This window comes from Podarcis tiliguerta (genome assembly GCF_965153285.1).
Source record: "Podarcis tiliguerta genome assembly, chromosome: 1".
Classification (NCBI taxonomy): domain Eukaryota; kingdom Metazoa; phylum Chordata; class Lepidosauria; order Squamata; family Lacertidae; genus Podarcis; species Podarcis tiliguerta.
The window spans coordinates 75999564-76015773 of record NC_139534.1 but is presented as its reverse complement, the minus strand read 5'-3'; the positions used below and the strand labels follow the sequence as shown (position 1 = coordinate 76015773).

Genomic DNA, 16210 nt, shown 5'->3' with positions numbered 1-16210 from the left:
AAGAAAGAAAAAGGGGAGTTTGTGTGTAAATGGTCTGCAGCTGAACTTACTCAATAGGATTTAACTTGTTCTATCAGCGGCAGCACATGAATAGATCATGATAAATTCCACTTCTAGGAAAACTGTCTTGGAGAAGGCTTAATATTTTAAGCCACACAAACCATAGTAATGGGCAGCTAGCTTTGTGCTGCATTCGTAAGCTGAAATTAACTTCTCCAAGATGCAGCTAACAGGAAGAGCAGCAGTAGAGGCTGCAAGAGCAGAATTGAAAGCATCACCAGGCTAAATATATCATAAGGCAAAATGATAAATGATGAGATTACAGTGTGGCTGCTTGCTTGCTATGTCAAATTATCATATTGGACTATTCTAGAGTGAATACCAAGTGACCATTTTTACCTTTTGTTACTATGGCAAGATTAAAAATAACAATGAATTGGAGCTAAATAACAGAAGGGTTTTCCTTTTATTAGGGCATTTTGTAATATAAATGTGATCTGAATGAAGCTGGTGGCTAATCTGCAAAGCAGAAATAAATATACAGAAATAAATAATAAGACTTAGAGCTGGTGATCCAGATATATCTTGGCCCTACTGGTGCTATAAAAGGTAACGTTACAAGATTATCCAAAGGCAAGCACACAACAGCACCCATGGCAGCACTGAAGTCTACGAACAAACCCCTTAAAAGCTCACCTAATATTTGGAAATCATGCAAGGTGTTTTTAAAGTGCACATTTTTAATTTTTACCCTACCCACAATTATTTTTCTAGTCAATGCACAATGAAATTCCCATAGAACTAGGATTTATAAAGCATTCTGACACATGTTTGATTTTTGCAACTTGTACACATTGAGATGAAGTGATGTAAAACAGACAGTAGCACAGTTTAAAACAGGTTTCAGCAATGAACAATGTCAGGGCTATTTTTCTAGAAAAAGAGGTGCTGGAACTCACCATGAACACCTCCTTTGTCCTCTTATAATGGCAATGGCACCCACCTGACAGGTGCCAGAACTGAGTTCCAGCGAGTTTCTGCTGAAAAAATGCTCTGACATGGTATATGATTTCTGCTCCTTCTCTCCTGTTCTTCACTCACATATTAATGTTATAGTTGAACAGGGGTTGTATTAAATGGAATGTGGGTGCCATCATCAACCTTGCCTGAAACCTGTTTCCATTTATAATATTACAAGCCCTCTTTTCTGAGGTTTACAGCTATCCTAACAATTAATTTATTTGTGCAGTGAGCTTCAGAGTGGGTGTCTAGGTGACATACAAAACAATGAGAATATAAATCAAAGTTTGACCCTGAACAAATAAAATAATGAAACCCACCTAGCAACAATAAAATCACATCTAGCAGTAGTAAAAATCCATAACAAACACATAACAACCAGTTCAATTAACCCATCAACAGATGTCATGGCCCATCCCAGATAAGGAAGACACACATCTGATAGTTAACTCTTTATTGGCAAGAGAAACACAGCAACTTCCACCGTGCTCCAGATACACACTCATATGCTTCCAGTCTCTAGGCAGCTGTCCACAGGTCTAGGCCCTATGGCAGTTGCAGCCCCTCCCCTCCTCCAGTTTATATATCCTCCTCTGATGGGTTGTGTGCCTGAAACCTGAGATTTCTCCTGCATAGAAGTTGCTGCTGCTCTTTCCTTTTCAAGTCCCTTCTGGTTCTAGGAAACCGTGGAGTGCAGGATGGTGGGGAAACTACTGAACCATCCCTCACCTGAATTATCCCTTCTTCTTCTGCCACATCCTGCACACCTTCCTCCACCTTTGACTACCTTGACTCTCCCTCCTCCCCTGGCTTCTGCATTTTGGGTGGTGTTACACCCATAAATCACTGGTCTTCTCTCCTGGTTCACTCCCCTGGTCCTCTGCCTCCACCACACACTCTTTGGAGTCCCTGACAACAGAGCTCAATCCCCATCACCACCACCACCAAAAGCTAAAAACAGACCAATTGTCATTCATCTGGAGTCTTTGTCTTGTGTGCTCACTGCTGTTGCATATGGAGCCTGCAATGAGAACTGTGATGCTGCTGCACAGATTGCACCAATAAGCCCTAGTTTCTGTTGCAACTAAAGGTCCTTGAATCCAAGACTCATTCCTGTGGTCTGTGGATAAAGCAACACATGAACAAAATCACATGCCCCAGTCATGTGTAAACTGGCACTTAATCTGAAGAGAAGGAATTTATTTTCAGATTGCTCTTAACCTTGCCTCTTTGGATAGAAGTAATTCCCAGTGAATGAAAACAGCACTTTTTTAAAAAAATGAAAGACACTAATTTATTATTGGTGACACCCCCTGCAGTGATCCTGCAAATCATCCAAGTGAGGATTTTGTAATACTTCTATCTAAACAGAAGATTCAGACATTTTTCCCTGTGAACAGCCTCAAAAATTTTACAGCCTCTTAATTACTTGAAGGTTAACATAAAATTAATTTGATAATTTTAAACATTGCCTTCCAAAACATACAGCATAAAATCTCAGAGGAGACTACCTTCCAGGTGCAATAATAATCTGCCAAGTTTATTATAGATTATGAGCTCTGTATCAGCACCACATTGCAGAAGAACTGGAGGGTGGGAACCTTTGTAAAGGCAACACATGTTTATTGGAGTACTTTGGGAGATCTGACTTGCCAATTTGAAAATAAAAAGTATGCTCTTATTTGCTTCATTGCATCTACAGCTGCTCACATACCTGCTGTTAAAATATATTTGCCTCTTTTGTCATATTCTCTAACTTGTCCTGATACAATGTTTTTGAAATTACAAGCTATAAGAGTAGAAACGTGGGTTATCAAGAAAGCAGGAAATCTGATATTTTCAACCATTAAAATGCGGCTCATGTCTATGTTGAAAGTATTTAGAGATGTGCAGCTAACAGACAACTATAGAATTCCCTTTTTGTGCATGTTTGCCAGAGTTTGGAAAATCCTTTAGACACTAAGCAGGAAGAAGAGGACACATAAATGCATTTTTGGATCCTACAGGATCCCATCACATCTAAATTTGTAATTCATTTTTTCTTATTTAATATATTTTATGCTGCTTTATCACATCTCTAAGCAGTTTACAAAATAAAATATTAAAAACAAAAATAGCAGGGCTTTTTTTGCATTTTACTGTTAAATGGTGTTTCATGAATTTGTATGCTATTTGATAGGTTTTGGTTCTGATTGTTACGTTCTTTATGTTGGAAGCTGTGCATTTCCTCCCTCTGGATCAGATTTGGAACTGTAGGAAGAGGGAGTCACTTCACTATCCCCTCTTGCCACTTCTTTTGAAAATCCAAGGTTGCTCTTAGCCTGGCATCTTTGTTAGAACTTTATTAGCTTTAATGCCAGGGTTGAAGTTGATAAGGGACAATTAAAATTTTGTATTTACATTTTATGGACCCAGCAAACACAAAACGCCCTCTTCACCTGCTGAATGAATGAGCACTGTCAGATCTGAGATGATGGATTGATTACCTGTTGATGGTAGAGAATGTGAAAGGAAGGTGATCGTATACTGATTGGGTGAATGTTGTATTAGTGCTTGCTAGTACAGTGGCACCTTGGTTTACGAACTTAATCTGTTCTGGAAATCCATTTTTAAACCAAAACCATTCTTAAAGCGAGGCGCACTTTCCCTAATGAGGCCTTCCGCCACCGGTGCCCTTCCACCTTTCAGATTCTGTTCTTAGACTGAGGTAAAGTTCTCAAACCAAGACACTATTTCCTGTTTTGCAGAGTTTGTAAACCAAATTGTTCTTAAACCGGACTGTTCTTAAACCGAGGTACCACTGTACACTTATACATGTTTGGGTGATGCCAGAGTCATTGCTTGATTCAGGGCATTTTGCTTCCCCGCAGCAGCGTATTACTTTGGTGGTTGGGAGAGGTCAAATATTAAAAACAAAATCACAAACAACTTATACTATACAGCAGCGGGGGTGAACCTGTGGTCCTCTAGATGCTGCTAGGCAACAACTCCCATCATCAACATTGGCCATGCTGACTGGAGAACATGGGAGTCCAGCATCTGAAGGACCATAGGTTCCCCATCTATGCTACAGAAGCTGAACAGGCATTAAAATAACAACAACTACTGATTAAGGACAATTTTGCTAGAAATTAGGCTCACTACAGAACACTACACTACAGTACACTCACTACGGTACACTACTAACTACAGTACACTACACCTAAAAAAACCAAAAACCAAAAGCAATACTGAACATCTATCTTTGCTGCCAGACTCTTACTCTAGCAGCTACAATTTGGCCAAAAGAGTACTAATTTTCTTATCCTGCCCAGCTATATTAACTGTGCTTCAGTTTGTGAAATGGCAACACAAGGTAATATTTTCAGATTTTCTCTTTCGCTCTCTCCACTGCCCCCTTTTCTTATTTAGGTGTAGAAATTCAAAGTGATACCTATCGTTCTCCAGACTGAATTCAGGGTCTCATAATATTTACCGGTACCTCATAGACGAAGTAAAATCTGAGCCAGACAAGAATTCCTAGCTTCACGCTATCTCAACTACTGAGCATTAAAACCTCCAAATGACACTTTTGCATGGCCAGATCTATCAAGAGACAGCTCCAGGGACCAAGGGACTTTGCAACTCTCCCATGATCCCAGGCTTGCTTTGTCAGTTGGAACTAAAAAAAAGAGGTGGGAAGGTGCCAGGCCACTCCTGCAGAGGATTGTCTCTCCTGAATATCTCCTGTGTGATACAGGAAGCTCTCCCCATCAGTTTAAATTCCTTGGTTCAGTCTAATTGATCCATTTTGCAGCATGAGAATTGCAGAAGAGATTTAAATGGCTGAACCCAGGAAAAACTGGTGGGAGAAAACAGAACACATGCACACACCTCAGAAGGTCCCCTTTTTCACTGAGGGGGTGGGGTGGGGAGATAAGCAGCAATTAACTTCCCCCCTGCAAATCTGCATATTCTAACAAAGGTCTGACTTTAAATTCACAGAGTTTGCACATTCTTTTCAATCATTACCATAATCATAGCTTTCCGTTTTGGTATATATGTAATCTAATTATTCAACCTATGAACCAACTGCTTCCACACAAAACTAAGGAGCAGTTTTCTAGTTGATATTTTTTTAAAAAATTCCTACTTAAACGTTTAATTGCACTTCCAAATCCTTATAGTAATTAACAATATATGTAGATAAGGGGATTAAAGAGTTTAAAACAAGGTGTTTCTTTTTCTGCTGTGTTAAAAGAGATTGGCAACTGGCTGTCACCAAAGCTTGGGGCGGGGGCTTGATTAAAACCCTCGTGGAACTTCTCTTCATTTGTTTTAAAGAATGTAAATGTTTAGTCCTCAGGATTGCAGAGAGTGAACTTAGGATAAGGAATGGTGAAATTCCAGTGTGCTGCTGATAGGTTGCCCACCCATTCATTAAAATATGTATTATATTTGTTTCTTTATCTCTAGAAGTGTGTGTGTGTTTAAGTATCGCAAATGTTGGTGTCAAAGGAAATTAATATCCTGGCTGGCTTGTGTTTTTCTCTGAGGCAGATATTGATGAGTGTGCAGAGGGCATCATTGAATGTCACAACCATTCACGCTGTGTTAACCTCCCAGGGTGGTACCACTGTGAGTGCAGAAGCGGTTTCCATGACAATGGAACCTATTCACTTTCCGGGGAGTCCTGTGTTGGTAAGCAAAGAACAGCAGAGAAGTTATGTTATTGTTCTGCATGGTATCATATCCTTACTACTAGGAACAGCCTACCATGTCCAAAGACAACATTTAACGCTAAACTTAGGATGTAACCAACCATTTGTTTAAGCTCAGCACTGTTCTGTGTAATATAATTTAAATATTATTACAAGAGAGATGAACCATCAAATCTCTGAATGTAATACAGAAAATGTGCATTTGGAGGTCATATTGGTGATTTGCCTCCCTTAGCTATACTCGGTAGGTCACTTAAGACAAAACAGGCCCTATCTATGTTTCTTTATGCTGCAAAATCTATAGGATGTAAAGCATTAACTTACAAATCTTTTAACGTTTCCAGCACAATGATTTTGCAACACATTGTAAGTCAGCATTCCCCCCTCCCTCCATTGACCACATTTGGAATTTTGTTTAATTTTACCATTATTTGTTAACTCTCAACACGTTTTGTGTAGTTTATCGTAAAGTGACCAAAAGCACAGTTATCTTTTCTTTCAGTTAACAGAGAACACTTGATTCTTCTGTTGCCTTTGTGAGGAAAAAATAATTAAGAAAAATGGGTGCTTGTGTGGATATGGAACAAAAATGAGGCCCAGCCAGAAGCAGATAGGTGTGTTGAACTAATGGGCAGTGATGGACGCAGAGAGAGGCAACCCCCCCCCCCCCAGGCTCCTAAGGCTGGGCTTGTTTACAGAAGTTTAGGTGTCTGCTAGTGTTAGAAGTCAGCGAACAACAGAACAGAGTTGGCTGCTGGTGCCAATAGCTCAAATTTAATTATGAAGAGTTTGGAAAAGGTTCACAACTCCAGTTAGTATCTGCATTTCTTGTGTGCATATTGGAGAGTATGCAGTATGAGTTTTATTTATTTAAGCTATTTCTATATTACTCTATTACAGTTGTTCCTAAGTGGTGTACAGTAGGCGGAACCAATGCAATAGAGGCAAAATCGGCTGAAAACTAACTATAAGAACAGAAATGACGCCTGCTGAAATAAAAAGCTCTTCACTAGGCTCTGGATGTCCAACTGTGTCTGATCTCACCCGGAAGGGAGTTCCACAAAGTTGGGCCCACAATACTGGTGGATATGAGCCATGCATCAGAGCCACGGGGGATTGGTGACCGTGGCTCCCCCCCCCCCCCAGGACGTCAGTAATCAGGCAGGGATATAAGGAACTGGGTGGTCTTTAATGTGTTCTAGACCCAAGCTGTTAAAAGCCGTGTGTGGGAGCATATGGATATAAGTTTTAAGGTTATGTGGTGGCCAGAGCCTGTCTCCCTCAACAGTCTTGCCACAGCATTTTGCATCAGCCGGAGCTTTCAGAGCAAGCCCAAGGACAGCACCACATAGAGCATGTTGTTTTAACTGAGTTGTGAGGTTGTCAATCATGTGTGCTTATAATATGCGAGTGAGATAGATTGTGTAATACGTGGTGTGTGTGTGTGTGAGAGAGAGAGAGAGAGAGAGAGAGAGAGAGAGAGAGAGAGGTGGGGATATAGTGGGTAGCTGGAAGGTGATTGGATCCCATGTGTGTTGTTGCGTGGTTCTTATATTTATCTGTGGCTGAGCTTGATTTTTCTTAACCTCCCTGCATGTAAGTTATTTCCTGAACTTTTTGTTCACAGCACATTTGCACATCAAGCAGGCAAATGCTGACAGGGCTATGTGCCACCTGTTTTTGTGAAGACCGAGTAGGTAATGGAGGAAGAACAACATTCTTGTTAGGTTTTGCTCAGGACTGTTAGCAAAGTCATTTAAACAGCAAAAGGAGGTAAAAAGGAGAGAGGCAGCTGGCTCAAAGAAGGGAGAGGTATTGACTAACAACCGCTTCCCTGCCCTCTTGTAGAAGAAAGCTTTCTCTAAGAGCTTGTTGTTTCCAGCAGGTATTTACAACTGGATTAGTCCCTGCTGAGGCAGTCAGCAATCTGCCTGAGTGGCTGTAGCTGTCAGGTGTGCGTGTAGGAGCCAGGCCCTGTGACCAATAGGACTTTGCAGGACTGGGGGCTTCCTAAGTTTGTTCTCAAGAGGCAACACACAGCCTCACAGGTGAGGCCGATTGGTAACTCACAGCACCTGGTGGCAAGAGCTGGGAAGGGATATAAGGTCAGCATTTCCCTTCAGCTCTTTGCCACAGCAACACGCTTCCTGCCTTGCTGTGTTTGGCTTCTTGCTTCCTGATCCTTGAACCTCGGCTTCTTGACTCCTTGCTTTCGGACCCTTGGCTTCTTGACTCCCAGCTCTCTGACCCTCGGACTCTTGGCTTCTTGACTCCTGGCTTCTGGACCCCTGTTCCTGCTCCCACCCCGCCATCTTGCTCCTGGTCCTGACGTCCCCTGCCGGGACTTCGATCGTCCATGAACCGGACTGTGACAGTAGCTGTTCAGGACATGCCCCAAACCAGCCTGCCTATGGTGCTGGAGAGGGGAGACTCTAAGGTTGTTTTGCTTGGGGGGGGGGGTTTGTATTCAGGGTTCAATGAAGGTGAGTTCTCATCCTCTTTTATTGGGCATGGTTTTGTGTGTATTATTGTTTGTCTTTTTCTCTGGAGGAGGGTGTTGTGTTTTCCTCTAGGCCGTTTCTAGGGTAAGAGGCTGGATAAATAGTCTCCAATTGCCACACGAAAACCCTTAAGCCATCATGGCTTCTCACTTTGCCATGCAGTCCCGAATTTCCCACCACAAGCCTTTCCTCCCCCACACCCTCAAAAGACCTCAAATATTTCTCCACCTTTACATCCCTTGCTCCCTCCATCACCTGGCCAGGGAAAGAGAGAAGCAGTAACCTACTTTGGATTCTTGTTTGCACGCTCTTAAAAGCTGATGGAGAGGGTCTGTTCTGTGTCGAAACCTAGGTTCCAGCCCAGTTTTTGCATTGCTGCTTTGTCTTTCATTGCCAGTTTCATTTGGGAACCTCAAGTGTCACTGAGCTGCCACCACTTGTTTGTGTAGTGGGTGTTTCCTTTTTGGCTCCTGCTTTGAGAGAGATGCAGAAAGATCTTGGTTAAGGTGAGATGTCTGCTGTGTACTGTACATTGTGTATACATTGAGGCTTTAAGTGGATTCAGGTAAATTGAGTGTTAACAGTCTGTGATTGCTATGAGGAAAAACAAAACCAGAAATCAGCTTTGCTCCTGTCAGAACATGTAAAAATATGTCCAGATATGGCTGGAAAGGCGTCCTGTCTGAAACTTTGGAGTGCCACTATCAGTCACTATCAGTCAGTCACTGTACTTTTAAAAATATTGGTAGGAATGCAGTGCGAGATTCTCTCAAATGCAAAGAAAAGGGCTACAACTGGCATGTTAAAATAGGATTTTAGAAGGCTTAGTAACCAACACCACTAATTTTTTTGTGTAGTTTTCTGGCTTGAAGTGATGGTTGCTATGAGGCAATGTATGCCCAATAAATCCTCAGCAGTGGATTTCACAGGCATGATTATGTCAAAAACGATGAATTTCACAGTATTTCATGGCTTTAATAGATAATACTCCACATGAAAGCCATTCATACTTAAAGTCATTATTGGATGTTTCAAATTTTGCCAGGTTATTATGTTGCAAATCACAGTAATGGAAATAACCCAATAAGGACCCTAAGGGTTCGGAGTTTATAATGGATCCTCCATTACTTCTACCCTTATCAGGATTACTAAAAAAACACAAAAAACTACTACTGTTCAAAAATAGCAGTCACAGATTTAATATACATATATGCAGACTCGGGAACAACTTGTTTCATTCATTTCTGTAGTGCTAAAGTTGGCACCAGTGATTTCACCCCGTTATTATTGTTGTATATCACAGTAAAGTGATATTGTGAAAGAATTCTTATGCACTAAGGGGGGGGGGGGAATCACCTTGCAGTGTCTGCCAGTATGGTACTGGTTTCAATTCAGGGTCTAGCCCTAAACAGTTTGGGACCCAAGTACAGCATCTTCCCCCAGTACCAATCACCCAGGGTTCTACGCTGTGCAACAAGCAGATCATAGTTACACCTTTGGCTGAGGTGAGAGTGTGGACCCGAGGGAGAGCTTTTCCTGTGGTGGCTTCCCACTTGTGGAAGCCAGCGTGGTGTAGTGCTTAAGAGCGATAGACTCGTAATCTGGTGAACCGGGTTCACATCTCCGCTCCTCCACATGTAGCTGCTGGGTGACCTTGAGCTAGTCACACTTCTCTGAAGTCTCTCAGCCCCACTCACCTCACAGAGTGTTTGTTGTGGGGGAGGAAGGGAAAGGAGATTGTCAGCCGCTTTGAGACTCCTTAAGGGGAGTGAAAGACGGGATATCAAGTCCAAACTCCTTCTCCTCTTCTTATGGAACTCTCATCTAGGAACACTGAAAATGCACCCATGGTTGAATTGCTTAAATATAAATTGATGATTTATTTGCTCATTCAGGCCCTCAGATGATGATTTGCAGAAGAGCTAGCCTTATGCACCTTGTGGTCTGTCTAGTTGTTTTGCCACTGTCTTGAATAATCTTAAACATTAGAATGGTATATGAATATTAATCTGTTTTATCATTGTAAGCCACCTTTGGCTCCTAAGGGAGAAAAGGCGGGGTAAGAATTGTATATATAAAAAAATAAGTTTTCCACCTCAGGGTGCCCTTGGACTACTGAAAGCAGAAGACCTTTATGAGGATATATCTAGGACAATGTAGTCATTAGAGTGGGTACTTTTTATCTTTTAAAAATATATATGCTCCAGACAAGCCTTAATATCCTTCACAATATGTAGAATTTGTTCCTATTGAACTTTGGTTCATATGTGAAAAGGGTACTTTTCAATATCATATGGGTGGCAGACCCCCAGCCTAGCCCTACAAGCCTTTCTTCCAGCCCACAAGTCCCCAGCCCATTTTACTGCTGGTGGTGAATGACACATCTCTTCTCTTGTTCCTGCCACCATTGTCAGGAGATGGGAGTGCTCCAATGGGATCTGATGCATCCTGACAGGAAGGTGATTTTCCTCTCTATCACAGCATTGATAGATGTGAAGGAAAATCATTACCCCTCCTATAGAACGCACTGATGGGGAGGAAAATCACATCTCTTTCCACCTGTCTTTTACCTCCCTTTTCAGCAAAGTTTGTGCTGTTCTCTGTGGTATTCTGGTGCATCCATAGGGGCTCTATGTGTAGTGTGTGTGGGATCACAATCATGTGATCTGATGTGTGTGTGCAATGTGTACTTCATTTGTGTGATTTGTGCACAAGGCCATCGGATAAGCATGTCTATTTCTTTTGGCTACTCTCCCTGTAGTATGCTGGGAAGGATTGCAGCTCTCAGGCTTATAAAATAGCCATTCCTGATATACTAAAAACAACTCTTTCTCTGAATGCTGGTCCATATGTAGTCAAAATGGTGCCATTCCTATGGAACAGGGAAGTCTTGGCAGGCTTCAGGAAGGTCCATGTTTTGTATAAGTACATTTTTGTAAAGGGGGAACAAAAACCTAATAGAGGAAGCCAAAAAGAGTCCAGTGAGTACTGAACATGCTAAGTGGTCATGGACTGCTATCTGAAAAACTGAACGGGAGGAGGAAAATAGTTGAAAATTCTGGAAGAGGTCATGTTTGGGTGGCTGGAACTCTGAACAGGAACAACACACACAGCAACATTTTATTGTTGTTTTATTATTTTTCAAACCCCACTGCCCTCATTTTGACCTGCCAACCGATGTGGAAGTTCACAAGGTTAGACACTGTTGTCCAGGTGTAAGATATAAATGGAATATGAAATTAATGGGGTTATTTTAATTAAATAGCATTGCTGAGCCATCTGCTGTTGCAGTCTGGTGCCGAAAGATTAGACCAGTTTTTACTTTCTATATAAACTGGTCTCCAACAGGCTTTAATTTTTAGAAACAGTTGCAGCTATGTAATACTGAAGCAGATTGTAATGTTTTAAAAGTACTTCAGTCAATTTCTTTTTAAATGTGACTAAAGGGATTGCTCACTGATTGCTTGTAATAGTTCCACTGGCTTCAGAAATAACTATAGAAGTAAAATATGAATACAGTGAACAGATCTTGTCTAATCATATATAACTTTACAATTCTGAAAATTATCAGCTGATTGAAGGCTCATAAAAATGAATGGGATGTTAGCACTCAGGTGCTTGGAGGGTTCCACAGAGGCTCCAGAGTACTTCATAATCATACATGAGGAATACATTGTAGAGCAAAATCATAATGAGTTGCATATCAAGCCTTTATCCGGATTAGTAGTTTACTGCAATTCAATTTGAACAGTGTGACAGAAAACAGTAACTTGATCTGCACTAAAAGAACCACTTGGTTGTGCTCCCAAAAGTATGAAAACATCTTAGGATAAGTTAAATCCACTCTTCAGAATTCCCAAATGAAACCCAGAATGGAACCAATGAGATGTAGCGTAGCCTGGTGAGGTCCCTAGAATTCACTAGATTGCAATGTGTGACAAACTTTAGCCCACTGACGGATCAATGGCATCATTGATGCAGCGCAGCAGCTGAGGTTTTCATATTTCAGGCCCTACTTTATAAGAGAACTCTAATACAATACGTGATTTAATCATTCAGGATTGCTAATTAACCAGGAGGAAAATGACCTGGATATTTTAGTTTAATTTTACTAGGAAAGGGGCATGATCCCCCTTGCCTGGCCTATTTGTTATGTTTTAGCTTAGCTAGGGTCTGCTCCTGGACTAAGCTAGTTCCACCCACAATCCCCAGCCTAGGGATTGTATTTTTTTCAAGTGTTGGTAATTATATGATGACTCCAACCTTTGGATTTAGTGCCAACTCTATGCAGCTCTATACATATGTGTTTGGAATGAAGACAGATATAACTCTTTAAAGGTGGTAAGAATGGGTTGCAAGTACTCCCACTCTGTTCCTTGCCAGCATCCAAATAAATCAACAGCAAACACCTCTCGCCCTGCAATTCAACAGAGCAGTTTTGCATTGTGCGCATGAGAGTAAGTCTAGCACAGATCCCACCTGTCCCCCTGCACACTCTGCCACTATCCATGCAGTTCTGGAAAGTTGTGGTTGTTATAGTTGTTGTTGTCATTAAATTTGTCAGTAGATTTATCTTGCCCTTGGCAACCCAAAGCAACTTTAACCAAACAGACAATAAACCCACATAAAAATACAACAAAACCAAGAGGAAAGAGAAACACATTAAAATATCCAAGCTACTTCTGAAAGGCCAGCAATCGTTAAAGGTCAGATACCCGGATATAAAGGAGTTTTCGCCTGGTAGCTAAAGATATATAATGATGGTGACAGGCAAGCCTCCCTGGGGAGAGCATTCCACATATAGGGAGCCACTGCAGAAAAGGCCCATTCTCATGTTGCCACCTTCTTTGGAAGGGGGACGCATGAAGAAGGGCCTCAGATGATGATGGCAAAGTCCGGGTTAGTTTATCAGGGGAGAGGTGGTCCTTGAGGTATTGCCATCCTGACCCATTTAAGTTCCACAATCCTCTCACAAAGAATGGGGTGAGGGGCTGCATCAGAAGGAGAAACTGGCCAGCATTATCTTCCTTTCCCTTCAAAATGGTGGATGCCTCAGCTTGATTGGCCATAACATACAAGTGACCAATTTGCCAGACTTTATAAGGTACAAGGTAAAAAAATCTCAATTGTTTTCCATTGCATTGTGTATATGTGTTACTTTGTACTATTTATATTCTGTATTCTATGTATTAACAATCTGAGGTGGCAAAATCAAACACATTTTGCTAGCTTTCTGATTGGAATCTTTTTTAAAAAAAATTCCTTAACTTTAATGCACTGCAAAATATCAACTGTAAGTAAACAGAGAAGGGAACTCATAAAAATGCATCCAATTCTTTTAAAAGACAGTTCTCTTCTTAAAAAAAAACACCGCTTGAAAGAAACAGTGTACCAACCATATTTCAAAAATTATCTTATGGCTTTAGATATTCTAAAGTTCAGGAGTATTAAAAGTTAACATAGTACATGTTTCAGTTTCACTAAAAGCACGCTATTGCTTTTTAGATGTACTACTAGCTTTCATTTTAAAAACTAGGAAATAAATTGCATGTTAAATGGCAAGTTGCCTGTGAAGAATGATTTGTCAAAGCAATGTTTATAGCTTTAACTTGTGCATATGTTGGTTGCAAGCCTAGCATACATTTGTTATATCTGATTATATTGTAATAGCTTAATGTACCATTGAAGTTGAAATTAGCACTCTTGTAGTTATTTCTTCTTCTTTCTTTGACAGTTATCATGTTTTCTCACCCTGACAGAATAACTCTTAGAACTGTGTTATGTGTGAAAAGTCCTGCAAAAATAGATGCCCACTAAATGCAGAATTACTCTTGATGAAGTTTGGTGCCACAGGAACATTTAAATGTCGGGGAAACAAAGTAAATGAACTTGCAGTAGTTGCTTTCATTGTTTCTCTGCCTTCTGCTGCAATTATAATGAAGCACAGAGGTAAATTACTCAGAGAAGTAATTAAGCAAAGGGGAGGGGAGAAAGTGGCACCTCTGAAAAACTGTGTTCTGCTTCTGGCATTTTAATGAGAGAGATTTACAAAATGATACAGTATAAACAAAAATGTGTAAATAGGATTTGGGCTCGGACGTCGATCTCTTACCAATGGTAAGAGATGATAGGAGTTGTAGTCCATCAACATCTGGTGACCAGTTTCTACACCCCTGACTTATAATGCACAAGGTTGTGCACATGAACACAGCTTAATCTTTGTAGCCCCAACTACAAGCCAACTCTGTTAGCATCCATCCCTTGCTACCCACCTCTCACTCCTCTTCCCACTCAGTCTTGTTTAGTTACAAAACTCTGTGAAATGCAATACATACCATATTGCACAGTCATGCACAACTCAAACAATTCACTGGAAAGGCAGCATATAAATATTATAAAATAACCAGGGGCTCCTGCCCTGGCTTACATTGCTTGCCTACCCATCAACCCAAGTTGCAAACCCCTCTCTTTCTAAATTGCCAAACACACCATCCCTTCACAACTCTCCTACCCTCCAAACTCTACACCCTGGGGTCAGTCCCCATCCCCTCACAGCTCACCCAGGTCCCAAGAGCTCTGTGTTACTGTCATCAGGGGCTATGGAGAGGAGAATTAAAAGGAGTGGTGGCCATTGAAGGAAGCCTCTTCCCTGCTGAGGCAACTCTCCAGCCACAGTCCTTCTTCCTCCATAGCCTCTGACATGGCTGAAGCCAAAACAGCGGCCTCAGGGGCAGGTGCACAGTAGCAGCTGAGCAGTATGGCTGCTGGGAGGTGCCCTGGCCCTTCCTGGCTGTTCATCTGAGCCCATCACTAAGCACTTGCACCACTCACTTGCTCTCCTTCATTGGAGGTTTTTAAGCAGAGGTTTGATGGCCATCTGCCATGGGTGTTTTAGTTGAGATTCCTGCATTGCAAGGGTGTTGGACTAGATGACCCTTGGGATACCTTTCCTCTGCCTGCCTACTGCTTTTCCTTTGCATTGAAGTTGACGTGGCTGCATCTCTTAAAAATATAGAAACAAAATTAAATAATACAGTAATAACACCAAATAAATAGCAATAAAAAAATAGCAACTGGTACTTTCCCATCAAATACTAAGAGCAAATGTCCAGTCTGTCTAAAAGAAGCTAGAAACGTTAAGGTAAATGAATCAGAATAGTTTTCTACAGATGGATGTACATATTGCATTCCCAGAAAAGAAATGCAAGGGTCATATTTATCATGCAGCTTTGCTGGATTTCATATAGTTGATATCATTAAATCTTCGCTAAAATTTCTACTTGAGAAATCAGGCTAGTTTGAGAGCTATTTCCTTCATGAGTGATCATGAATCTGCTAAAAAAGTTTTAAATATAACATACTGTTTACACAATAAATGACAAATTCATTGACTATCAAGTCTGCAGATGTCATTCCTTGGCATAATCTTGATATAATCAATTTATCAATATATAGTCATGAAATCTGAGAAGGGAATTCTCTCTTGCAACTGATGCCATCTACGGTGTTATAGGGGAACCTGCCTGGCACTCCATATAATTTGCGCTTCTGCAGCAGTCATTTTTATTTAACATATTTTATACACCTCTTAATTGGAAAAAAAAACCCTCTAAGATGTTTAAAAAATATATAATAAAATACTAAAATTCTCAGTAGAAATCAGTTAAAAACAAAGTATTCAGAAGATATGAGAAAGACCAAACTGAAGATCTTCCTGCCTATTGTCCACTCTTTCTGCCCACTATTGGTTAGATTTTTGAATGTTATTGTGGCAATATCAACTGTGTAATATGTACTGAATATATTACAAAATTGCATGTTTATTATAAGCATATATTTTTGGTTATGTCATAGATTGAGGATCTACTTTGGGGATCTTGGGGAGAGGAGGGACCAGTTGCTGATAAGAGTTGAAAACTGAGACAGTGGCAGAGGTTTAAAAGAGAGAATAATGGGAAGAGAGACTGGTAGATTGGGTTTAGATGGAAA

At 40.8% G+C, this 16210-nt stretch overlaps 1 protein-coding gene and 1 long non-coding RNA gene across 5 annotated transcripts in view; one reads left to right on the top strand and one right to left on the bottom strand.

Moving 5' to 3' along the window:
- The window catches only part of NELL1 (neural EGFL like 1), a 356446-nt gene that overhangs the window by 314276 nt on the left and 25960 nt on the right, over positions 1-16210 (top strand). For 2 of the 4 annotated variants that reach the window (XM_083430920.1, XM_083430921.1), the window contains one exon: positions 5560-5700. The exons of the other annotated variants lie outside the window; for them this stretch is intronic. In XM_083430920.1, the coding sequence (XP_083287046.1) occupies positions 5560-5700 (141 nt within the window). The remainder of the gene's footprint in view (positions 1-5559; positions 5701-16210) is intronic. 4 annotated transcript variants of the gene reach the window in all.
- On the bottom strand, positions 5584-10132 carry LOC310682322. Its single transcript, XR_014513867.1, has 3 exons — positions 9919-10132; positions 8509-8691; positions 5584-5692 (listed from the first exon to the last, which is right to left on the bottom strand). It is a non-coding gene; the product is annotated as an uncharacterized lncRNA (long non-coding RNA).